This window comes from Larimichthys crocea, chromosome VI, assembly GCF_000972845.2.
Source record: "Larimichthys crocea isolate SSNF chromosome VI, L_crocea_2.0, whole genome shotgun sequence".
Classification (NCBI taxonomy): Eukaryota; Metazoa; Chordata; class Actinopteri; family Sciaenidae; genus Larimichthys; species Larimichthys crocea.
Genome location: NC_040016.1, coordinates 6,639,378 through 6,664,709, shown reverse-complemented (window position 1 = coordinate 6,664,709; position 25,332 = coordinate 6,639,378). Strand labels below are relative to the sequence as shown.

Sequence of the window (25,332 nt, the reverse complement as noted above, 5' to 3'; positions counted from 1 at the left end):
CAATTTATTGATATTAGAAAATGTAATTTTTACTTTTGAATACTTTCAATAAAAAGTATAGAGTGTGTGTCTATATATATGTGTGTATACACATACAAATCACAAAACAGCGCTAAATTTGGCTGAATTATGAAAGGTACAAGAGGTGAACAGCCGTTTGGGAGCCGAAAGAGCCGGCACTTCTTGGTGAGCTGAATCAAATCATCTGACTCTCTAAAAAGAACCGAACTTCCCATCACTAGTGTGGGTCATTATACTGTCATTGGTCACACGCGTGCACACGCTGTGAACAATAATACCACTGACTGTAGAGTGTGACAAGCTGTCAATACAAAATCAGCCATCACTTTTTCCTCCTTGGATCTACATTGCTGTGCCTATGTCAACTCTGAATAATGGAGATCTTTAATCCATGATGTTGCCTCACTGGAAAGTTTTTGCTGCAATAAATGGAACATGGAACACTTAATTAGTATTAGTGGAAACTCCTGTGTTGACCCTACTATTTCATGCCATAATGTGTGCCATGAAAAGCCAGGTTATGGTTTGCAGGTAAACCAAAGCCTTACCAAGAGGCACATTCCCCCTCTGTTGGTGTAGACTAGCCACTTTCCTTTCTCTGTATACATTCATGTGTCTTCCCAACAACAGCAGTCCCTGTACAAAGCTAAACTATTAAGTGTGGAACAGCCTGACACACACTCCTGGTAACAAGGCAGAAAGAAGAAAGCAAACAAGGCACCCCAAATTTCAAAATATTAGTAGCTTAAATGTAAGTGAATTAATGTTAACTATAAACTATTCATTACTAACAGACATTGCTAGGTAACAACTAACCTAATGCTCATGGTACCCTCCAGCCTCCTCAGTTAGCGTGTTACACTATTATACATATGATATTTTGCTTAATATTCAGTCTTATTACTCACGCACTGACCTGCAGTCAAGTGGTAGCTGATAAATTTGAATTATTAGTATGTAAGTTAGAAAGTTATACTGTAAAATTTAATGCAGTATGTACAAATTATAATAGATATCTATCATATCTGAAATGTAGTAGTATAAAGTAGGATAAGTAACAAATAGAATATATTTTTTGTCCACAATGTTGGAAAATTGCCATTTGCCCATTTTACAAACCGGTGAATATCATACACCGGTAAATTAAATACAAGTATAGTACAGTAAATGAGTAAATGCACTCATTTATTTTCCAAAGTTGCTGATGAATGTGGACTTTGACAGTTTGACATTATCTGGCTTTTGAAAATTAATGAAAGTTAAAGCCATTTTGTAATTATAGAGACATGGCATGCAGTGATAGTGTGCGCTGTCATCATGAAAATTATACTGGGCATAAAAACTGAACCAATATCCGCTTAGTCACTGTACAATAATCTATCTTGATATAACAGATTGGCTCTAATTTGTACATTTTATATTTCTTCTTTTAGTTAATGTAATCTGATCAGTGTGCCATAGCCATACATTGTGTGAGTCACTTCAGTCTGTTGTATTTGGTTTTTTATCTCTACTTAACAGGATTTAAATTTTGCCTCAGGCAGACAGGCGTAAGAGAACAGAGTTAACTTTCCCCTTAATTGGATGAAGTTATGCAGATATTAAGTATGATATATTTACTACCTGGCTAATGTTGCCAAACAGGCCCTGGTAATTACATGCCCAGATAAAGAGAGAGATTTAAGTCCGGGACAAGTTCTATTGGACAAAGTGAAGCGATTAGTGCTTAATTAAAAAGCTTTTTTACCACCTCTTGGTGGTAATCCGTTAAGTGGGCTGTGGAGACGCATAGGGGAGTTCAGGGCGTTGCTAATAGTGTGCGGTGGAGGTCTGTTCTGTTATTGAGGTTTGAGAGCAGCCGAGACTCCCTCCTCCACCTCCACCTCCACCAGATGACATGGTGGGATCCAAAGGAAATCAATCATGGCATTTGTTTAACAGCATCCTCCTTGTGCATACCTTAGCTTTGAAAATACAGTACCACCATGCAAAAACAGGTTTTACTTACTGAGTGTGCCTGACTCTGGCTCCGTCACCCCCATACATTATTATTGACACTGCTCAGAAAATTAAGTATCAATACAACAAGCTGTGTCATCATTGCCTTTTTAATGGGCTCTTATTTTGAAGAGGCTCTTATATCGAAAGAAAAAGTCATTACAACACGAAGTTTGTCTCTTAAACTGTCTTTTTACCAACCTGTCAAAGTTGCATTTGTCATTTTTCAAACAGATTTTCCCTTTGCTTCAGAATAGTTTGTCTAATGGTCGCTGTATTCTTTATTTTGACAGATGTTCCAGTTAATGAGTCACCTAGCTGGTAAGTTGCCTCTGATTCCTATCACAGTGAGGGGAAAATTACTAAAGGGCGGTGGAGAAAGCAAATCCAACATCACACCGCATCAGTGTCATTATGTCTGAGATAATGTCATGCTTACACAGCATTTAAACACAACCACACAGTGGGTATGAGATAGATCTGACATCACGCCATGTCTATTTGTGCAACTTTTAGGTGCCAGATGGCAGATCATACTCAGAGCGGTAATGTCAAGTATGAAGTGACGTTGCTGATTCGATTCTAGAGGGAAATCACAGGACTGCCTAATTCATTATGATGCACACAGTATAATATGATTAGTGTTGTTTATATTCTGTTACACTGTGTTAAAATTAATTTAATTCACTTCAGTTTAATCCAGGTTAGGTCATAATGTTCCACGTAATCCTTCTGGTATGTATCCATGCAAACAATCAAATTTTCTCTGCTTAACTATTTTAAGGCTTTCATTATCGATGAATCCGTCTTATCATTTTCTTAATTAATTGATTTATTTTTTGGTTCATACAATGGTGGAAACATCGATCACTGTTTCCCAAGCCCAAGGTGACATCTTCAAATGTCTTGTTGTTATGCTTGTTGCTTTTTTTTGGCAGAGCCATGTTTAGATTCTCAGTGGAAACTGTGTGGAAACCTGTGAAAGAAACGCCACAGATTTGTGATGTAATGATCTATATTTCCAGTTCTAGTTACTGATGACAACTTTAACTATCTACAATATAAAGCTCAGGACTTATTTTTCTGTGTTTTGATACACAGGGAATGATTTTAAAATGACTGGGTGCCAATGTGAAATATAAAACAGACATAGATTTTTCTTAATACAATTACTCAAAATGATTAATCGACTATCAAAATGGTTGCTGATTAATTTAAAACTTTTAAAACAAACTGTTGCTATCTCTAAGATTTCTGCTGCCACCCCCAATACAGCACTGAATCATGACATTTTAAGAATTTAACAGCATAGTCTCCCTCCAGAAACAATAAATATTTTAATGGTAAACATTTAGACTTTTCATTGCAGGAAAAACAAAAAGACAGGTATAAATTACGACTGATAGCTTAATTCCAGTGAGTTAGGATTTACAGGACCTGCAGGGAAAATCAGTCATAATTAATGTTTTTAATTGCTCCTGTGCTGCGGCATGAAGACGTCTGCCTTGAAAAAGGCCCGAGGAACTATTTTCTCCAGGCGAAATAGTCCAAATGTAAACTGTTGACAGTGAATTGTTCATGGATTTTCAACTGGGGCATCATTCCTGGAAAAAGACATGTTTCTGTTGAGTATTCTGTTTGAGTAGCACATATGAAACTACGTTCATCTTCGATGTGTTTCGGTAGTGACGTGAGTTAAAAGTCCTCGATTATGGAACACCTACACAGGTGATGTGAATTAATTTGGCTGATTAGAGCTCCTCTCAGGACTGTGGAGGCGTGTATGATTGTGAGTGACAGCTCCCTCGCTCTCCTGTCAGCTTTTGTGACACGAGTTAGGTTGGTACGCATTATACTTTTAGCATTCTATTTAATACACACACATGATTCCCAGCACAGGTCCGCCTACTTTCACCCAGAGCAGAGGTCTAATCAGCCAGACTAATTGAAAACACCTATGTGGGTGTTTGGAGCTTTTAAGATGCAGATAGTCTCCAAACGTTGGCACACAAAACTGGAAAACTTTATAAATGAGTGTTCCAACATATGGAAACATTAAAAATACAAAAGCTGTACTATTGATAAAGCGAGTTTAACTGTCGTCTCTATGTACATTTCTGGCTGAGTAGGGTTATGAATAAAATGACCCTGACCCTGGTGCAGTCAGACAACATCATTTCATGCAGTCAAGGAGACAGTTTGCTTCAAGGCCTCAGCACAGTAAATGATAATGTGATAGTTTATTGATTCCTCTAAGGCAACTGTCTTTTTGCCTACCCCTCCTCCATAGGGAGGTCGACAGTCAAAGTCACTCACAGAGCAGCAGCCCTGGAGCGGATACACAGAGTTTTTCTAAAGGATACTTAAGCTTACGATCAGCGAGTTTGAGTTTCCAATGGAAAGAGAGCCATCATATTTAGCGCCTTGAGCAATGTGAATCCGATCAGCCAATTTGAAACAGAGTGAAATAAACACTGAAAAGTCATTTTGAGATGTGAAACTTTATACAGGACACACACACACCAGCCATTTGTTTTGAACTGCTTGAACTAAAGTAGTTCAGGGACGCACAAAAACATAATATTCTGACTTTAACAGACTTTTTAATGTTAGATTTCTTGTTACTAAACACTCCTTGGTTCAGATCATAATCGACCAACCCTCCAGCTTCTCTGACCTGCATCATGAAACCATGCAGAGGCCCTGACTTTGGTGAGGGCCCCCCCACCTGTGCGTCTATAGGAAGTGTGCTCAGAAACCTCTACTGAGAGTGCACATCAGGGTTTGGATTCCTGTGAGCTTTCCTGTGTCGAAAAGAGCGGCCTCTATTTGTGTACAGGTGTGAGCGTGTGTGTGTGTGTGTGTGTGTGTGTGTGTGTGTGTGTGCGTGTACAATATATGTGTCTGTTTATGTGCATTTGTGTGTGTGCAGCGGAGTCACAGTGAGGTCTTGGCAATTTCACATGCAGAGAGATTTCTGCTGAGTGCACGTTTCCACTTTGGTTCAGTCAATAGTCTGCCTTTTAAAGAAGAGCTATCAATAGCATTTTCCACCATCAAGGTGTTTAGACTGTCAGCACATCCACCAGATCTGTCAGCACTTTTCCAATAATATTGCCAAAATTACCTTATGATTGTTATTGCAAAAAAAAATAGTTTTTTTTTTTTCTTAGCACTGCAGTGACAGCACATCAGCTTGTTATAGCTATTAGGCTCAAGGCGGCATCTCTCTCTTGTGAGTTTTATGTGCGCTCCGGTATTTGATGGCAGCATTTACTTCTGACTTCACTTTCAACCGCTTGACAGATAGTTTTCATTAAACGCATCGCATGAAACCTCAGCAATGAAAAGATTAACACAAAAGATTCCATGACAACTTGGCACGTATGCCTCTGTTTTATGTACACGGAGCTCTAACCTTAGAGAGAATAACTTTACTTCAACTATTTAGTTTTGGAGTTCACCTTTTAACTCTTTTGCAGCCTTGCAGAACTTCAAACTTTTGCCCTTGTGAAGAAACTCATCCAATGTAGCTTACAGAACACATTTATTTTTCACAGCCACTCTTTTTGAAGACCCCCTCACCCCCTGTTGTACTTGCCTCAGCTGGATGTGCCGTGAAAGCAGAAGCAAAAGGTGATTTTGTAAAAAATCATCAAAAAACAAGCATGTTTATGCAATTATAATGAGAAGCCATGAAATATTTTGAGAGCTGTCTAATTGCATTCAGTTACGTACGGAATAACTTTGGGCTGTAGCAGCGGGTGCAACGTGGGATGGTGGGAATGGCTCATTGTGAGGAGTGGGCAGTTGTTTGTGAAGGAGATTTATGACCTGAGGACAAACAGAGCTTCATCAGTATGGTTGGCACAATTCTTGTGCAGTTATAAAGAACAGCCATGCTCAAGAGAGACCAGGGGGCAAAACAGGTATGGCACAGTAGCTGAAGGGAATGGAAACAGATGGAAGTGTGAGATTTGCATTCAGGCAGCCTCTGCTTTAGGCTCTGCTCTGCCCTGGGCTATGTCATTTGCATTGAAAAATGATTCCTGCTTCTCTCCTTGAGCTACATGACTCACTAGGGCTTATAGGCACAGATAAGTTGTGAAGGGGTGTGCAAAGATATGCCTGGATTGATAGCCACACTGTTCAAATCACTCACAAGTGACATGAAAGCATCCAGTCAGACAGAAGAGCCCGTATATCGCTATTGTTCTGGCTCCGCTCTTTTTCCGCACCAGCAATTTTAATGACAAGAGATCAGTTTATCGTAAGAAATGTATTGACAAATAGCTCTTTATATTGTCTTCATGTGGGCTGAGATCACTTTTTGTTCTTTTAGATTGAGATGAATGATCCGGCATCATAGAGAATGCAGCAGAGTAATAGCTTAGTCTTTTGCAGCTTGACACCACTGCAAAATCAAATGGCTACTATCAGTGGCTCTAATATGACATGTTGGCAGGGTATTACATCTACTTCCAGATATGTGTTGGGCATTTATAGCTCAACAGGGAGAGCATGACACAACCAGAAATAGGACTATATTTATATAAAGTTTACAGTTATCTGCTTGTAACTTTAATTATATTGCCTCTCTGGGAATTACAGATGAAAACTAACTAACTCTGGCAGAAATGTTATTAATATTCACCGTCAAAATAATAAACCAAACTAAGATTATGTTTACATTAGGGATGCATGTTGAAAAATTATGATACCAGTACTGATATCATTAAAGTAACACTAATAATACTAATACCAATAGAATACTTCATTCAATACCTTTTTTGAGCTGATGATGAGTAATGTTGTATGAGATAATCTTAACTTAGTAACTATTTATCTTACCTGAAGTAAGTGACAGTTGCAGTGTCTCGCGCTGGTGTTGAGGAAGCCATGCGAGCACGGTGCAGCTGTCCACCCTGAAGTTTCCACCATGCTCGATGAGCTGCTTTATCATGTTACTTGTATTCCAAGTTTTATCTAAAATAATCCTTTAATACATTTCATTGTTCCCCTTACCTATTTTTGTTGTGTTATAATAATTGATCCAAATTCCTGGCAATAAATAACTTTGTTTTTATACTAGTACTAGTAAGTACTAGTGGTTTTATGTTCCTTTTTCCTACACAAGCTGGGTTGTAACAACAGGCATGTAGTAACAACAACTGCCAGCTCCATCAAATACACCATGCTAGGCTTCAACACCACAGACTGCAAATACAGTAGCTGCTAGTTGTAGCTCTGGTTTTGGACATCACATTAAATTAAAGAATGTTTGTGGTGACTGGCTGCGAGCAAAATGTTTTTTTTTTTAGTATAGATCTGGGCACTAAAAGGGTCAAATGCAGGTATCTTTTAGCTGGAGAAGTTTGCAGACTTGGTACCGGGTTATTTAATTTAATACCTTAAAGATGCTGAGTACCGTTACCCTGCCTGATGTGCACCAGTTGTTATATTTAGGGTACCACAGTGTTGGGATGTGCTAAAATGGCAAACGGTGACTGTAGTGAATCTTACATATCAGTATTATTTGTATGGTAACACAGATGCTACAAACTACCTCCTATTATTGTTTTAATTCTTGTAATTCTCTGAGCATAGTCTTGTACCATACAAAGACAGATGATGGTTTGTTAGATTGTTGAATAGAGATAATTTTTTTCCCATTGTTACTTTAATGTAAAATAAGAGTCTTCAAGGCTGCCTCCTCAACAGCTCCAAATTACAGAATTTTGTGCACGTTATTTTCCTGGCATGTCTTGTTTGTCTGCAACTTGCCCATCACTCTGAGTGGCTGCTGCTGCTGCTGGCATTGCAAGCATTGCTGAGGTGTTTAGTAGAGGGACAGATTTAATTAGTGTAGATGGGACTCTCCTACATGCTGGATCCTGTCATATTATCAGTCATGTGGGGGAGGACAATCCCTTACTGGCAGCATCAACATAGGCCATGTGATAGCTGTGTCAACAAGATTGTCCCTTCTGTGATGTCAGAGTCTGTTTTTTAATAGCTGGTTCAGGCCATGTTTTCATTCAGAAAGCCAGCTGTGATTATGGTAAGCCTGCAGGCGTGACAGATAATGATTTAACAGTGCTCAGGGGCAAGTTAAGTAACTGAAGTAACAAGCAGTGGGTGTGATTATTTTTATATTTATTTATAAATCAAAACCATCTCAAGTACATCTGAATTTGAACACAACGTGTTGAAGAAAAAAAGCTGTCACACATAATTGTGTAAAAGAATCCACTCTGTAATTCTGTAATTTCACTCTTTTTATTTTCCCTGAAGGTCCTGTGTAGGCAGAAAAGATGCATAAACAAAGGGCAAGAGAAGCCTACATAGAAAAAAAGCCCACACCTCCATCAAGGCTGAACAATCCTCTAAATGACTTATTTGGTGATGGAAAATGTTTTTAAAAGGTTCATTCTGTATCTCACTCTGCAAGTGCAGCAAAATACACTTAACAGTAGACAATCATGGACCTAATGTGCTGGATAATTAGCATTTCGTTTTCAATTAAGTACAGTACATCAACAAAGTGGTGAAAAGTTATAATAGTGTTTTTGTTACTATAATACTATCCAAATATATCTTCATGCATTTACAATTTTGTGAATGCAGAAGTGATCCAAAGAAAAACACCCCAAAAGCACATCATCCTATATCCAAGATTAACTATCGCACATGAATTATACTTCAATACATGGACTGAATTGAGACCAAAAACAAATCACTTGTTCTTTGGCCCATGCCCTCACTTTCTCCTCTCTAATATTGCTGGTGTTTTTTTTTTCCATATGGGCAGCTGTGCAATTTTACTTCCACCAAGGAGGAAATGTTTCTCTCCTTTATTTGAAAGCCAGCAGAAGCATGTCAAAAAAAAATTACAGATTCAATGAAATTCTGAGAAAAATAAGGGCATGAGCCAAGGAACTAGTGATTAGTTTTTGATGCCAATTTAGTCCATGTATGAAGTATAATTCATTTGAGAACAAAGTACAAAGAAAAAACACTCAGAAGAGCCCAAAACCAACAGCAAAAACAAATCATGTGTTCCTTGGCCCTCACTTTCCTCCACACTTTAATGAAATCTCTAATTGTTTTTGACATATCTCTGCTGGCTAAGGGAGAAAAAAAACACTTCCTCCTATGTGGAAGTACTGCACATCTGCTCATATGGAAACATAATGTTCATACTTCCAAAAAGTTACCACAGTAATTTGACAGCAGCAATATGTGTTCTGTCAGACTTTAGGGAGTGTGCAGTTACATGCTTGGATAGAAAAGAACTATTTCGACCCCCACCTCCAGCCACTCTACCTCCCCTTCCTCTCATTGAAATTAACTCATAATGAGGCACACAGCACTCAGTGTTAGTTTAACTGTGCTAACATTTGGGTACCTTCCAGGGGCGCAGCAGCAGCACCGGCAGCAGCCGATCCCAGTACCTCAGCTACTTCTGGGGGAGAGGAGCTCCGGGGGCGTCCTGTGGTGCTGTCAGATGCAGAGACGCCGACTTATTCAGGAGACCACGGAAAAGAAATCGTCAAGGAAAGCTCCAGCTCTGGGGACATCTCAGAAGGTACAGAACTAAATTATATTGACAGAGAAGTGATGCACCTTATATTGTAGATCAAGGGTTCAATTTTAGACCAAAAAGATTAAACCTAAGCTTGCCTTGGGATTCAGGCTCATTCCACCTATGTATTATAGTGTTCACATCGTGGACAGATCTGTTAGAAAACCAATTGGGCCACCAGAGTTGCGCAAACAGCACTGTGAACTACACCATAATGACACCGGCAATATAGATTGTGTGCCAGTATTTTGTTAGTACTGTACATTGCATCTCTTGACCTTGATCAGATGTGGCAAGAACACCATATCGCAGGCCAGTGGTCATCTTATGGTTCATTGATTTCTGTGGTGAAGAAGGCCCACATATGTATAGACATGTGCACAAACACATGCACAAGTACACACTCCATTCAAAGGCACAGCAACACAATACACACTGGCTCAAGCACACATATTCTCTGCCATGATTTGATTTCTACACAGACATGACATGAATCCAATTAATTCAGGATGAGGATCAATAGAGAACCATTTCCATGAGGGAAAATTGCTTTCGGATTTCGACTCAGTCAGCAGTGCTGCTGTTATTTGAAGGTGGCTCAGAAATGAGAGATGTAAAAGAACCCTGCAATGCTGCACGACATTTTCTACATCTCACCCTTCTGATGTATTTTCACACACAGGCCTCTGCTATCATTTTGAACGTGTGCAGTTTATTTAAACTGATTGAATAATAAAATTCTATTAAATCTCTCTCCTAGATATCTATATATATTATAATACAGGAAGTGGACAAAGCAAGCCAACATTAAACAAGATGAACTGTTACTACTCTTACACTGATCTTAACGGGAAAGTACTTTTTACTTTTAGTTTTCAAACACCAGACTCCAGGAAATACTTTACAAGAAGGGCATGAGTGTTTATCATGTAGACAGACTGTATCTCAGTTTAATCAAATGCACTTCATGAATTATTAAGCATTTCCTGTTTGTGAAAGCACCCATGCCCCCTCGCTTCATGTTTGTGGTCATGGGACATTATGATGTGATTATCTGATACTGATTTATTTTTTTTTCACATTTGTAACAACTAGGCCATATTCATAATGACAGTGTACTTCTTTCGAATGCTTGCATAGTCTGAACTATGAATGAGTTTATTATGAGTGTAGTTGTGTTGCTTTACGGTAAGTTAAATAAAAGTAAGAAAACACAGCGAAGAACTTCTGGTTTGCCATGTTTGAAAGAACAAGGCATGTTCCCAAGAGGCCCAGTCACTTTGCAGATATGCTGATACTCAGGCTGATAGCCCAAATCCAGTTGTTTTCTTCTCTATTCAGAATCCTTACTGAATGCATAAGTGTAGGGAAGAGAGCAAGCTCTAAAGAACATTTGTGAAGCTAATCCTCTTTTGTAGAAAAACAGTTGCTTTTTGTTCATCTCCTGGATTCTGTCCAAGGTTATTTCCAATTTTAGACTGAACTCGGCTGAATAATCCATGACAAGAATGCACATCTCCGATCAGATTAATTGAAAACAGTGATTGTTGCTGTTCAAGGCTTAGGAGAAAGTGTTGAAGACAAATCACAGTTTAAAACCAAATCAATAAAGCTCACAGAGCTAAATTAGGCTGAAACACTTTCAAAGCAGTTAATGACGAATCCTGCCAAGCGTGGAGTTAGAATGGGTCAATAGCTCAAACAAGCTGGTTACAATCATGTTGTCTCACATGGGCAAAGCCATTATTATAACATGTACAAGCGATGTGTCAGATCTGAGGAATAAGACCTTTAAATGCAAATGATACGATAAGTATGTATATTCAAAGGCTGTGCAAATTTTAGAAAGCCTGACGATCCGGCATCTTTTATCTATTCTGCTTTGCCAAAAGGATTCAGGAAATGTAGTTTGGAGCTGTGTGTATGTGTCTTTGAGTGTGTTATTTTGGGGGGAGAAATGTAAAAGAATGATCTAACAACAGGAGGTGCAACTATCAAACAGAAAGGGAGAAAGAAAAAAGACAGGAAGCTATTTTTTTTAAAAACAATGTTTGTTTACTTTAATGCTGCTGGTTTTCTTTGCCAGCTCTGTGTGTGGCTGAAGCTGAGCCACAGACGGTGGAGGCATCAGAGGTGATCTATGATGATGTTCCAAGCGAGGACCCCCTCTCTCCTGATGAAGGTTAGTAGCTGTGACAGAATTGCGTTTGTTCAGGATGTCCGTCCACTCATGAGCTTCTGATGTGTAACATTTTCATGTGTGTTTACCAGATATGATATATGAAGACGTTCAGAGAGACAGCGGTCCTCCTGGTGCAGACAACGGATGGAGCTCCAGTGAGTTTGAAAGCTATGAGGAGCAGTCTGATAACGAGGCCAAACAACCAACACGGAGCAAGGTAGTGTTGAAGCGTGTGTGGATGCATGCTTGATGTGTGTATTTATCTCACACAAATCTTCATTTCCGTTCGTTTTTTAAATTGCATCATGAGTGGCCAAGTTGTTTTGGTTGGTTTCCAACACTTATGAAAATAATCAAGGAGAATATTTCATCTCCTGCTCCTCTAGCGCAGTTGTCTTTATTAATGTATGGAACTGGAAGGAAACTATAAAGAAGATGAAAAATGTATAACGGGCTGTCTAGGCTTTATACTTTCATTGTGGGATGAAAGTAAACAAGAGGCATTTCTGTTTGAAAAGCCTCAGATCTCCGTGCCTCTTCTCTGCCAAGGATGCTGTTCATCAGTGTTGTGCTGCATGGTTACACAGTGCCGGCCTTCCACACGATGGCACTGTGTGCACATTCACATTGTGCTGCACTTCCTTTAAGCTCCACCAGCCATTAACGTGCATGCAGGAATAGCAGAATCATACTAACAGAAAAGTGTTTTGCCGAGTTGAATCATTATTAATGTATAGATTTATACCTAACTTTACATATTTTTACATATTGAAGGTGTTTGTGCATGGATATAATCTATTGTAATCCAAGAGAATCCTGAGTTAAGTCAATGCTCTGAGAAACGAGGGAGACCAAAGGGAAAAAAATGTTTGTTGCACTGGGGGCTGAAAAGGAATTGTTCAGGTAATTACAAGAAGGTGTGGTGTGAAAATCCCCCACAGTTCTCTCTGCATGCTCGTCCCAGACCAGTGAACAAAAAAGAAAAAGGATTCAGACGGACTGGCTGAACAATTAATGAAGAAACCTTGACTATTAGGACCCGGCAACACTTTAGTGCAGCCTTCATCAAAAACACATTGTTTTTAATTAGTCTCGCCCGATTAATTTTCCACCAAGTGTACCTGAAGTTCTCTTCTCCTCAGTTCACTGCTTAATTTGAGTAGCCTGGGAGAGCTGTGACACAGTTTGCTTCTTTAATATTTGCCCTAAACTGCCTGACCCCCCCCCCTCACCCTTCTCCTTCAGTGTCCATTAGTCTCACACAGCATAACCCTTTTGACAAAAGCAATGCTCCAAGCCTTCACTCTCTAAGCTTGTGATTAATTCCTTGTTTTGCCTTGATCACTTTGCTTCCATTTTCCTCTATTTCCTCTCCCCTCACTTTTTCATCCTCCCTCCATCTCTTGTGGCTAAATGCGACCCGCCCCCGCCCCCCCTCCTATCGCTCGCCTGTTCCTGTCCAACACCCTTTAGCTCTCTCCTGAAGTGCGTCGACTGAGGGAACGGTGTGCCAAGACCAAACGTGAACTGGCCATGAGGCTGTCTGGCAAGCACAACTATGACATCAAGGTATACCTCCAGCAGCAAGTGAACACAGCTATATCACACTGTTTCTTCGCAGAGCTCAAATTACTCCGCTAGATGTTTTCCATTAGGATTGATGATCACACAGAGCTGAAATATGCTGTGTTATATGCTCAGCTGACTCAGATGCTTAACTGACTCTCCGTACCATCCTTCCAAGCTTTCCTTTGGACTGTGACTTTGCTTTGAGACTCTCTGTCAGCCTCTTTCTCTCTCACACACACTTTCCTTGCCTGGTTTAATATCAAGATGCATTTATGGGACACATGAATTATTAAATAATATTCTGCGTATTTACTTCCATCAACAGCAGTGCAACTTTCCCCAAATTAATGACCTACTTTCCTGAAGTAGCATCATTTAAAAATACTACCACCCTGGGTGTATTCTCGGTCTGTGGAGTCTGGTTGCAGCCTCTGTGATGCTCAGAGTGGAGTTTGTGGTCAGGCGAATTCTCCCACACTGAGCAACGCAGCCCTGTTTCTGTGATGTGGAGCTCACTCTGTTACCATAATCTCTCCATGATATGCTCATAGACTCTCTGATGAGAGGCTGTACAGAGACCCACAGGGAGTCGTAGATGGCGAGATTCATGATGGGCACACGAGCGACACTCTCTCCATCTCTCCAGAGGAGCACCGTAGGTTATCAAATCTCCGCAGCATGGCACTTTCCTCGTGTCTCTAACGCTCCTTCGTTGTTTCTGTCTGCTTCTTCCAACCAGGTTCAGCAGCTCATGAAGGCGGCGAGAAGCGGGACAAAAGATGGGCTTGAAAAAACCAAAATAGCCGTGATGCGAAAAGTTTCCTTCTTGCAGAGAAAGGATCAATTGGGTAATGCAGGGAAGCTTGTGAATGTTGGTCAGCTTGATATCTTTTGGATGAAAGTTATGTTTTTAGTAGTTGGTATTGGTTGTGAAGTTTGGATTTTGCAACTTCTTCCAGTTAAATCTTTGATTATAGGCAGTTGCTTATGTGTAAAGCTAGTCAAGCCGAGTGTTCGAGACTGATAGAAAGACTTGCTTCTTCTTTAGACAAATCCCCGCGGAGAGAAATGAAAGAACTGTGAAAAAGAAAGATCTGGCTGATTATAGCTACAATAAATAAAACAGACAGGCTTTCTCAGCTTTCAGACGGACGATGTGGTCGAATAAAGTTTTTGATGTGCGAGAAAGGATGAAGCAACTCATGTGGCAAGATGTAGGTCGTTTTATAGGAACCCTCGCCTAACAATGGAGAGAGATTAGCATCCATTAATGGAGTATCGAGCAGTTCCCTAAACCATAGATACCAGACCCACGCCTCAAACAAATCTGCCAGCCATCACAAAGAGGTAAAGAGGCCAGTGCTGCTATTTTTAGGTGTTGATCGAGGGAAATCTGCACAGCATTATATTTCTTTTCCACCGATCCTCTGTTATCATTCCAAAGTCTTTAATTGGAACAGAGGAGGCTTCTGGTATCTGTGTCTTTACGGTGAAGTGGGGATGTTTTTTGAGACTTCTGAATGTCTTTGTGCCAATGCAGAGATGAGAATGTGTTGATCGTGTTTTTGTTTGTGCCTCCTTTACTCCTGCAAAGATGCAGTAATGTTTTGAAAGTTTTTTTTTTCCGAAGGCCTCTTTCTCTCTCTCTCTGTCTCTCTCTCTCTGTCTCTCTCTCTGTCTCTCTCTCTCTCTCTCTCCCTCTCTCGGAGAGTCTCTTCATATTTTAGAGGTAATACACTTAGTGTGTCGCAGTGTGTCTCCAGCTGCAGTGAGAACTGAAGGCTGTTTTTTTTTCTGTTGTTCCCCTCTTTCTCGTTCTCGTCACATGCACACACTCACACACGCTTACTCCCTCTAACCTTTCTGTCTCTATCCCTTCTCCATTTTCTGCAGAAGAGGAGGATGATGCAGGATACCTGGATGTGGCTGTGTCAGAAGAGAAGCATCCTCCTCCACAGTTGAGCCCCATGCCAGAGGGGCTGACCAGCCACCAGGTGCACAGTTTGACAGTTTTTGCAAACATTTCTTCTTATTTGTTTTCATATGTAGAAACATTTACTATACTGAATCTCTTGCATTTACATGAACATACCCTGCACCCAGTAGCCTTGAGATAAGGCTCCAGTCATATGAAAAGTATTAATTTGTTAATTCAGCATATTTACATATCTACACGCGGAATTCTCTTTATCCTGTTTGGAAAAGCAGCATTTTTTATAACAGCTCGATCAGCCGCTTTCCTGTCATGGCAAGTCCAAAGATTCAGCACTATAACTATGAAAGCCTTGTCTCAAACAGACCTGCTCGTCTTTGAGTCTTGTGACAAACACATGATTATAGTGCAATCCATCAACTTGCGCCGTGCTTAACCGAAAGCATACTGCACACTGCGGCTCCATCATGTCCTCTTAGTGCTAGATTTCCTGACTGGTCTGTTATCTATGCAGGTTGTCAGACGCCATATCCTCGGCTCCATCATTCAGAGCGAGCGGAGCTACCTGGAGTCTCTCAGGAGAATCTTGCAGGTGAGCTGTTCAGTCCCTGTTCTCCTCCTCTGCCACATACAATATCTTCACCATTTAGCTTTTATGAATTACACTGAAAAGAAAAGTGGTGATATCCATCAAATTACCAAGGTGTCTCAACATAAATAATCCTGATAAACCAGCCTGCCTCATTTCTGTGGCATTGTGCTGATGCTAAGAGACTGTCAGGCTCACGCAGGTTGGGGTGCAGCCTCTTCTGTTTAATATCTCTTTTTAGTGGGGAAAAGGAGGCTTATTATCTACTCATCACAGAAAACAAGAGGAGCACCTACTGAAATGGAATCAGCAGCAATCAATGGCAGTCGTGTACACCGCAAGATCCTTGACTGTCAAGATACAACGCACTACCTTTTGTTGTCGAGAGATATGATTGCGTGTGACTTTAGGAGATTTAAGCTCTTTTGAAATCTCTCTTGTTATTCAGAGAGTCCAGCCAAGTGGTAAATGCAGTGTCTCCAGACAGATGCCATGAAAAGATGAAAGGCCACAAGCACAATTAGACATTGATGGTTCTAACCTTCATTATTGCTGTAAAACAGATTGCACAGTTGTTCATGTTTTGCTGCCTGCCCATGTTCCTTCTGTCGATGATTCATTTACTGTGATGGATTTGCAAAGATGAAATCTGCAAAACATCAACAGAAATTACCATCACTGTTGCTCAGATAGATTATTATTATTTTTTTTTTTTTGTGTTAAGTCATGTTTTCATCTTTCATGTTTGACTCGAACACAGTATTATCTGTACTTCAGCACGTGCAGATTCAAAGACGTCGTGTTTACTTGCTCTCACAAAGAATATTGTCCACAAAGAGCCTGTCAACTTATTTCTGTAGGCTATGCTAATATCCCCATGAGTGCTGACTGAAGAATCAATCAATGCCTTTTTCACCATGTTGCTTTTGCATCTGTAACTCTGCTGGGAGCTGTTTTTTTTTTTTGCCATTAATATTCTGGCTTTTATGATTACAAGTCACCTTGAGTTCTGAACATGTTTGCTAGTGGCAAATGCTGTTTTGTGGGTGAATCTGTTGGATTGATGTACTTCCAGGCACCATGACTACATTTTCTCATTTTCCTTGATTCATAGGATATTCATCTGTTATCCCTCAGTTGTCTTTTCATGCTGCTGAAAAGAAGAGATTCTTAAAGGATGGTGGAATGCTGATTCATCTTAAGCACCCACCCACCCAAATACACACAAACACACACACACACATACATATGCACATATAAACAACGATGAAAATGCCAATTTATTATTATCATTTTTTCACACTCTCACCAGGAATACCACAGACCATTGATGGAAGCTGATCCACGCATCTTGAGTCCAAGGAAGATCCGGCCTATATTTTATCGAATCAGAGAGATCACACAGTGCCACTCCATGTTTCAGATAGCACTGGCGTCACGTGTGGCCGAATGGGACAGCAGTGAGAAAATTGGAGACTTATTTGTTGCCTCGGTTAGTGTGCGTGCATGTGCATGTTTTTGTTATATATCTCTTTATATGTGTGAAATAGAAACGCACACTGGGGTCTTATTTGTTGTGTCGGTACACTGTGTGTTTGTTTTCAATGCAATGCAATCAAAGACATGCATTCTGCATAAAAGTGCTTATATTTTTGGCTTTTCTATCTAAAATTTGTTCCAGCACAATCTCTGATATCAGAGTTATAATGAGCTACAGGTTTAAGAGAGAGCAAACAGGAAGCTTATCGCAAACATGGAATCACTTTCATTTACGATAAATACCTCCCTGCGTTCAGTGATCTCTGGGATATCTATTTTTCATTGTGAGTCTCTGCAATTTGCTCATCCATAAGGTCTGCTCATTATTTGCCTATTAGACTGGCTATTCGACCCTCTTCTTCTCTGCTGGCCATTATAGTGCTGTTCCATTGATATCTTAAGACCTACCATCAAATGAGGCCTCACTGGAAAAGAATAATGTGAGACTGTCTACTGATCATTGAGTGGCCTCTTTTTTTTTTTTTTTCATCTGTCGATGTATGTACCTACGGAGGTTGAAGTAATACCTTAGAGACAGGGTCCTGAAGGAGGTTATGAGAAACAAGGGTTCCTTCATGCTATTTGTTAATTCTCCAACACTGTTCAAAGTGCCACTATGAGCCGCCTAGTGTGGATTTAATTGAGGAGAGAGAATAAATGTCTACCGCACAACAGACACACCCCCTCTCAGACACACACACACACACTCTCTGTGCCACCTCATTTCTCTTTGCCCAACCTCTTAAATGGCTCGTGAAGGGTGTTGCGGTAACCAGCATGGTAAACAAACCAATTCTTTCAAGTACTATACTTAAATGGCCATTTTCTAGCCTCTCTTTACATTGAAATTACCCATGACTTGTCCTGCAAACAAGATGCCAGTTAGCCAGACATTCAAGATGTCAGAAGAAACTACATGACAGTGTTTGTTGATGCTGGTGTGAAGACAGAAAACAAACATTGCAACAGCGTTTGTTTTTGTTTTCACAGTTTTCCAAGTCCATGGTGCTGGATGTGTACAGTGATTACGTGAACAACTTCACCAACGCCATGGCGCTCATTAAAAAGGCATGCATGTCCAAACCAACTTTCCTGGAATTCTTAAAGGTGAGCTTCAGCCAAAGTAACTCAATTGTGTGTTAGTTCCTCTGTTTGTTTTCCTCTGTGGTGTTCAGTATATGCTGAATCGAGCGAAGCCCCAAAGCTAAAAGCTTCAATAATACACACTTCTCAGGTTTCCAAAGAGACAAACATATAAATATTTCAGTGTATAAAAAGGTGGTTATTTACAGAAATACAAAGTTGTTATTTACATTGGGTACACACTGGAAAAGCTATTTTGAGTTTTATTAAATAAATAAAACACAGAGAAGTCAAGGAGTGCAAATGAACGGAGAACACAGCTGAGCCGCAAGTGGAAATTGCAACACTTCTAGTTGTGTGACATGTAAACTAGAAATTTGACAACTAGGACAATCAAGATGCCTTCTTCTATTTGCTTAATGGATCAGACTAATTAGGAATCATGAACAAAGAAAGGAAACATGACTACAGCCTGGATCATTGAGCTGCAATGCTGATTTATAGAATCAGACCACACAGCTGACAGCCCTGCATGTTACTCGAAATAACATGTGTCCCTTCTTTTCCGTTGAAAGGTTCATCTGTCTCTCCCACTGCCTGTTACATCTCTCACTGGCAACATGAAGACAAACCAAATAATAAATTGGTTAGACATCAACTGGAAAATACACTGTGTCCATGACAGACTTCATTATGTTGCTTTTAAAATATTCTAGAGCCAAGGACTGCATACACATAAAACAGAGATGGGGACTGTTAAATACAGAGTTTGAATAAAGTTTGCAGACAGCTTGTATTTGCAGAGAAGCATCGAGGTGATTTCAGTGTAAATCAGTTGTTTTTTGGTAAGAAATTGAGAATTTCCAAAAGTTAGCCAGTTGTTTTTTGGTAAGAAATTGAGAATTTCCAAAAGTTAGCACATTGATTTTCATTCACTGGATAAATATGTACAGTTATCCAAGCAAGACTTATTTATTTTTGTACAAAACATGGAATCTCACAATCATTATATCACATTATTACTTAAACCAGTGGTGTTAGAAGTTGTCTAAGTACATACGGTTTAATGTGACATTATCCAGTTCAGTGGTGAGAATCGATGCGGAGGCGACTGGCGTTTAGATGTAAGCACCTGTCTTTGAACGTGCTGCAGTTGTCACGTACATTATCTAGTCAGCTGTCCACTTGACAGGTCCAGTAACACATACAATCTGGCCAATTTCCTCTCTTTCTTGACATCAAAACTAGGTGTCAAGTGTTTTAACCTAAAATTAGCATCAGGGAGGCTTCATCAGTTCCAACATGCTGGTGATGCTGAAACCTCTTGCTATGCTGTTAAGGTTGCTTGGCAACAAATGCAGTTCTGCTCAGTTAGATAGGAGACATTTCCAGAAATCTTGCAGAACAAAGTAAAATGTTCCTGATTGGTATATCTGATCTAGATCTAGTCCATTGCTTTGTAATTTCTATAGTAAGGGTTGGTTACACGCCTCAGTGACTATACTATAAATAGTAACTAACAAATCCACTCCGTTTTCTGTTATAAAAAAACTCCACAGCCTACTCTATTTCACACAGGTTTTCGCCCACTAATGGGATCTTAAAGCGCAACCACTTTCCTCTATAGAGCAGCACAGTGAAATTTGCAGCTACTTGCTCAGCCAGTCAGGTCTAATCTTTTCCAATGGGGCTAGAATCCACTTTCATTCAGTAACTAAAAGAAAAACATGACATTGAGACAACTTACTTTTTGGTCAAGGAAAATCACCTCTCTACATCGGGTTTTTTGGTGCTGCCCCACCTGCTGAGGGGTCGCAGTCAGGCCTGATCAAGAGAGAGGGGGGACACCAACGTTGGCAGTAGTATGAACTGCCGTCAACTAACAAGCAGCTGGAAACAGTAGCAGTCACTCTCTGCATCTTGCCTCAAGGAACACATTTTCCCTCATGACCTGTGGCAACACAATTTGACCCTACCTAAGCCGATTAGACTGGATATAATTTGAACCTGACTTGGGGTTTGATTACTATGAACCAAGTGGACCCTTGAAGACCTGCACGTTTCCTCAGCTCCCATGCGAGCACCCTGGCTGATGGTTGTCTATGCTGCTTTTGCCCGTTCTACTTCCCCCAACCAAGCTGGGTTACATCAGATAATGAACTATTCCTTGATTCATTTGTGGTAAAATATTGATCACGCAAAGACTCCTGGCTCCCTAGTTCTGCTGGTTACTTCCTCTACCTGGTGTACCTGGATTCCTACAGCACCGCATCAAAAAAATAATCAGTCAAAATGATCCCGCTGTAGGTCCAGGCTCCAATGGCTGATGGAAACATGACTCAGTTTGCCATTTCCTATATGACAGACAAGACCTTTCCATCATCTGTGAAAATTCAGGTCATGTACCGAGAGATCACTACTGAACCACTGCTGCATTGATATAATCTCAGGCAGTGTTATGGTTTTAGACACCATCTGTTGGACAGATTTGACTGAACATGGCTCCACTCCAAAAGAGATAGAGAGGTTCTCCTTAAAACCCTCTCACCCTGAAAATGTCTGTCTGTCTACCTGACACCACTCGAGCATTTTTGGTGCATGAAGTAGGAAAGAGCCCATCTCATGTGAAATCTTGACTGGGACACCTGTGGTGTAAAGATTTTACTCGGCGCTACTCAAACTTTTCATGGAATCCATTCAGGTGTCACCTGTGGTTTTCACAGTATATGTACAAATGTTGAACATTGAATCTGGCAGTAAGTATTAAAATAGCTTCTTTGATTTCACACTTACTGCCTCACCTGTGATTTAATAGTTGACTGGCTGCTGACCATTGACCACTTGTCAATCTAGATCAGTGACTTCAAGTGATTGTGTATAAGGTATATTTTTAGGTTTCTATTGGCACTTATCAAGGGGCTCCCATGAAAAGGAAAGCAGAGTCTTGTTTGCTTCTACATATTTACGTGTTTCCTGTAAAAACAGAGATAGATGGATTTGTTGCAGATAATGATCGGCATTTACAGTTGCTATGCACTGCACTTAGCGCTATGAGCTAGGGTCTACCTTCCAGTGAATATGGCTGGACCTGGGTTCGAACACTACCTCTGAAACTACCGGTGGCCAGTTTGGCAGGGAATACAGTAGCTTGACAAGGTGGTTTTCTTGCCAGGCTGCATCATTTTGTTTAGCTGCACAGCCGAATACAGTTAGGGTTTTGAACCCGGTCTAGTCTGGTTGTTGAGCCCAGTTTTGTTGGCTCCCAACAGTTGATACAGTTAGCAGCATTTAATTAGCAGTTAGTTACTTTAGCAAGTTGTGAGGCTAGAGCTATTGTTGAAGCTGAGTTGAAGTTGGGGAGCCGGAGAACATCAGAGGGAAAACCAGCAAATATATTCTGTATAAAGCATTTTGTAAAGTAATCAGTGAGACGTGGCCATGGAGCAGCCCTCAGAATCACACATCGAAAATACGTCATAGTGAAAAAGTTTTTTATTGTATCCAAAATTAGTATCTGCCCTCCAGTGCTGAATGAGTCATCAGCAATTTTTTTTTTCATTGTAGGAGAAAAATGAAAGGCTCCAAAATACCATGAAGATTACCCAGAAATAACCCCAATTTTTTTTTTTGTGATTTGGGCCAGATACTGACGTCTAGGTAACATATATGATATGGACATAAAAATCAAGGCTTGATCATAATATTACAATTACCAATCTCTGTTCCTATATCAGAATAAAAATCCAATTTATTTTATAATACAGTGTGAAATATAAATTACATTGATACCATCTATGTGTCATCTTAAAACTGCAAAAATAATGTCCCAACATGGAGGAAAAACAAGTGTTCTTCTTAGATTCTATGATGGCTACCGCATTTTCTTGCAGAGGATATCAGATTGCGGATCATCTCACAGATCTTACCTTTACTACCACACCATCTATTAAGTGTGTCCGATGATTTGCCTTTTAATACTGATGGTGTTATCATAGCACAGACTTAACACTGAAACACTGAAAAACATCTCCTGACCTACTCCCACAGTAATACATTAGTCATAACATGCTCAAAAAAAAATCTCCTCTTTCATCCTCTCATATGACTAACAGACCCTGATTTTCATACCTTATTCTCCCACTCTCACGCCTACACATGGCATATAGAGAATTCTGACAAGCTCCTCTTGAAGTAGAGACAGCATAGTTTCCTCTGAATGGTCTTTCTGTGCAAGAATATTTTTCCAACTGCATAATTCTGTTTTAATTTTTGTTTTCTCTTTTGGTTTCCAGAAGAAGCAGGCATCCAGTGTTGATCGGATCACTCTGTATGGCCTGATGGTTAAGCCAATTCAACGATTTCCTCAGTTCATATTGCTCCTGCAGGTATAAAATCTTGTTTGTAAAGGGCTAGTCAATGATTGTCTTAAAGCCTTACTAGCAAAAAAACACTTCCAATATGACAAACTAGAATCAAAGATTAAAGATTCAGCAGTGCAGACACTAATAAAGATGCAAAGCTGTGAGGCCACAGAATCGATTATGGGTTTAACTTATCCAAAGTACAAGAAGTTGTACCACACATACTTTTACACCGGATTAGCTAGAGCTTGAAAAGAAGCTAGCCACATCAGTTTTTAATATTACTGGCTTTTCATCCCAACTCTTCCCTTTTCTATTCTGAGCAAAGATTTGGATTTGAGCTTGACTTGCTGGATCCGCAGTAGCTCATTTCATCCCTCAGTAGGCATTGATTATCCATGAATTCAAAAGATAAGTTATGAATGTGAATCAGGCATTTTCTTCCAGCCTAAATTCAGTACTCCAAAGAGGAAGTGTATGTATTAAATCATAAATTACAAGAAACTACAGCTAAAGGCGCTGGGGTACATCTGAGATGCATATCAAGACAACACCAAGCTTTCACTGGGTCATAGATGCAGGGCAAAGTGACATGCAAGCTATAAAGCCTGCAGTTATTTGTACATTTTGTAACACAATGAGGTTTACTAAGCTCACATAACTGCTGGAAAGTCAGCGTAGTGTACACAGTTAGGTGTTCACCACAGTGTCACTGACTGGAATCTGTTACAGTCACGCAGCTCAACTCTATTCTATCGAGTATTTGATCCAGATTTAAACTTTCCAAGGCGAAGACGAGGAGGAAAGTATTAAATCATGAACCGAAAGTAGTTTTTAATTTTTATAACTTGCAGCTTGCAGTCTTCACTAAAAAAAAAAAAACTTTCCTTGTGACCTTTTCTAGGACATGCTTAAGAATACACCGAAGGGCCATGTGGATCGTCTGCCCCTGCAGCTCGCTCTGACAGAGCTGGAGATGCTGGCTGAGAAGCTGAATGAACAGAAACGAGTAGCTGACCAGATTGCAGAGACTCAACAACTAGCCCGCAGCGTCAGTGATCGCCTGCTCAGTAAGGTGACTGGATGCACATGCACTCCCTCTCGTGTACAAGCGCACACGAACATATGCCTCAATCAAATCAGCTGTGAGCCAGCCCTCTGAGCCCTTTAACTCCTCTGCGTTGTTATCAGTCTGAGCCAAACACCTATAAATTAAACTAGTGTATAGCAATCGCTTATACACACATTAATCTAGAGAGGCATTTTTATTTAGAGAAATTATCTCCTAGAAATGATGCCCATTATCATCCCTAAACAGTACCAAATGCAATGGCAGAGGCGTTGCCTCTCCATTACCACACTGAAATTACAGTCCTGCCGCTGCAAATCTGAACAAATGCTGCTCTGAATAAGAAGAATTAGGGGGTAAATGAGACATTTAATTGGAAACTGTAAGAGAGCTATCTCTTTCACCCTGTCGCTCTTCCTCTCTCTCCCACCACTTTACCTCCCGTCTGTTCCCCTCTTGCTTACTGTCTTGCTTACTCTCCCCCTCCACTTATACGCTCTCCTTCTCTTTCTCTAGTGCGACTGCATCCTCCTCTGCGTCTTCTCCCCCCCTCTCTCTCCTTCTCTTTATTTCTCTCTATCAGCCCTTGCTTTCCAGGACTCTGAGATGAGCTGATTCGGCCAATCTCCCGCACTCCACACAGAATTCCATTTGCTGCGGTGACACTGCAGAATTCCAATAGGAAACAGTCTCCTCTATTGCCCCCATAACCATCCAATGAAATATTCATTCTTTGTCTCAAAGTATCTAAGTTGCCGGAATAGGACAGATAACAATGTGAGTGAGAATGGCTTTTGCACACATTCACATTCACACGCACTCCCACTCACACATGCACATGTGCAGTGCCCTCTGTGCCTACTGACGCTTGAAGACTTTAAGGGTGTGTTCATATGGCAGCCCGCCTCTTGAGGGAGCTGTCCGTTTTTTTGCGGCCATCAAAAGGATGTCCCATTATGACTCATTTGGTGTCCTATCTGAGCCACCGCCAAAAGCAGCTACACATCGCCTGCAGACAGAACGTCCTCCTCTGTGAAATATGCTCAGATGCGTTACTGCACTGCAGGTCGTCAAATGGACACAGCAGTGATCCATTTTTTCGCTCAAATTTGTGCCTTTTGAACAAACAGAGACATCAAAGTATGAGCATGTGAACCCCCATATTTGGACTTAAACTGCTGCTCGCAGTATAGTGGCTTCACTTAAATTGCGATGAGCTTGGCTTGGATTGGTGCAGAATACATAAAAGTAAAAGTATTGATTTAGGCAGTCATAAAAGAAGCTGGATCAAAGTTATTAAAATAAGCTTCCTGTTGCTATTTCCCTTTGCCAAACATATGGATGACTGTAAAGCACAGCATGTGCCAACATACTCTAGCATAAATTGCATCCGTTATTGGATC

General features: G+C 40.3%; 1 protein-coding gene across 2 annotated transcripts in view; it reads left to right on the top strand.

The window, feature by feature from the left end:
• The window catches only part of arhgef10la (Rho guanine nucleotide exchange factor (GEF) 10-like a), a 103,164-nt gene that overhangs the window by 11,917 nt on the left and 65,915 nt on the right, over window positions 1–25,332 (top strand). The window contains exons 3-14 of one of the 2 annotated variants that reach the window (XM_019254940.2): window positions 2,313–2,340; window positions 9,435–9,607; window positions 11,691–11,786; window positions 11,876–12,003; window positions 13,260–13,355; window positions 14,095–14,203; window positions 15,249–15,349; window positions 15,803–15,880; window positions 17,190–17,369; window positions 18,407–18,523; window positions 22,792–22,884; window positions 23,765–23,935. In XM_019254940.2, coding sequence (XP_019110485.2) covers window positions 2,313–2,340; window positions 9,435–9,607; window positions 11,691–11,786; window positions 11,876–12,003; window positions 13,260–13,355; window positions 14,095–14,203; window positions 15,249–15,349; window positions 15,803–15,880; window positions 17,190–17,369; window positions 18,407–18,523; window positions 22,792–22,884; window positions 23,765–23,935 — 1,370 coding nt within the window. The remainder of the gene's footprint in view (window positions 1–2,312; window positions 2,341–9,434; window positions 9,608–11,690; window positions 11,787–11,875; window positions 12,004–13,259; window positions 13,356–14,094; window positions 14,204–15,248; window positions 15,350–15,802; window positions 15,881–17,189; window positions 17,370–18,406; window positions 18,524–22,791; window positions 22,885–23,764; window positions 23,936–25,332) is intronic. The other variant, XM_019254941.2, reaches the window with a different exon arrangement.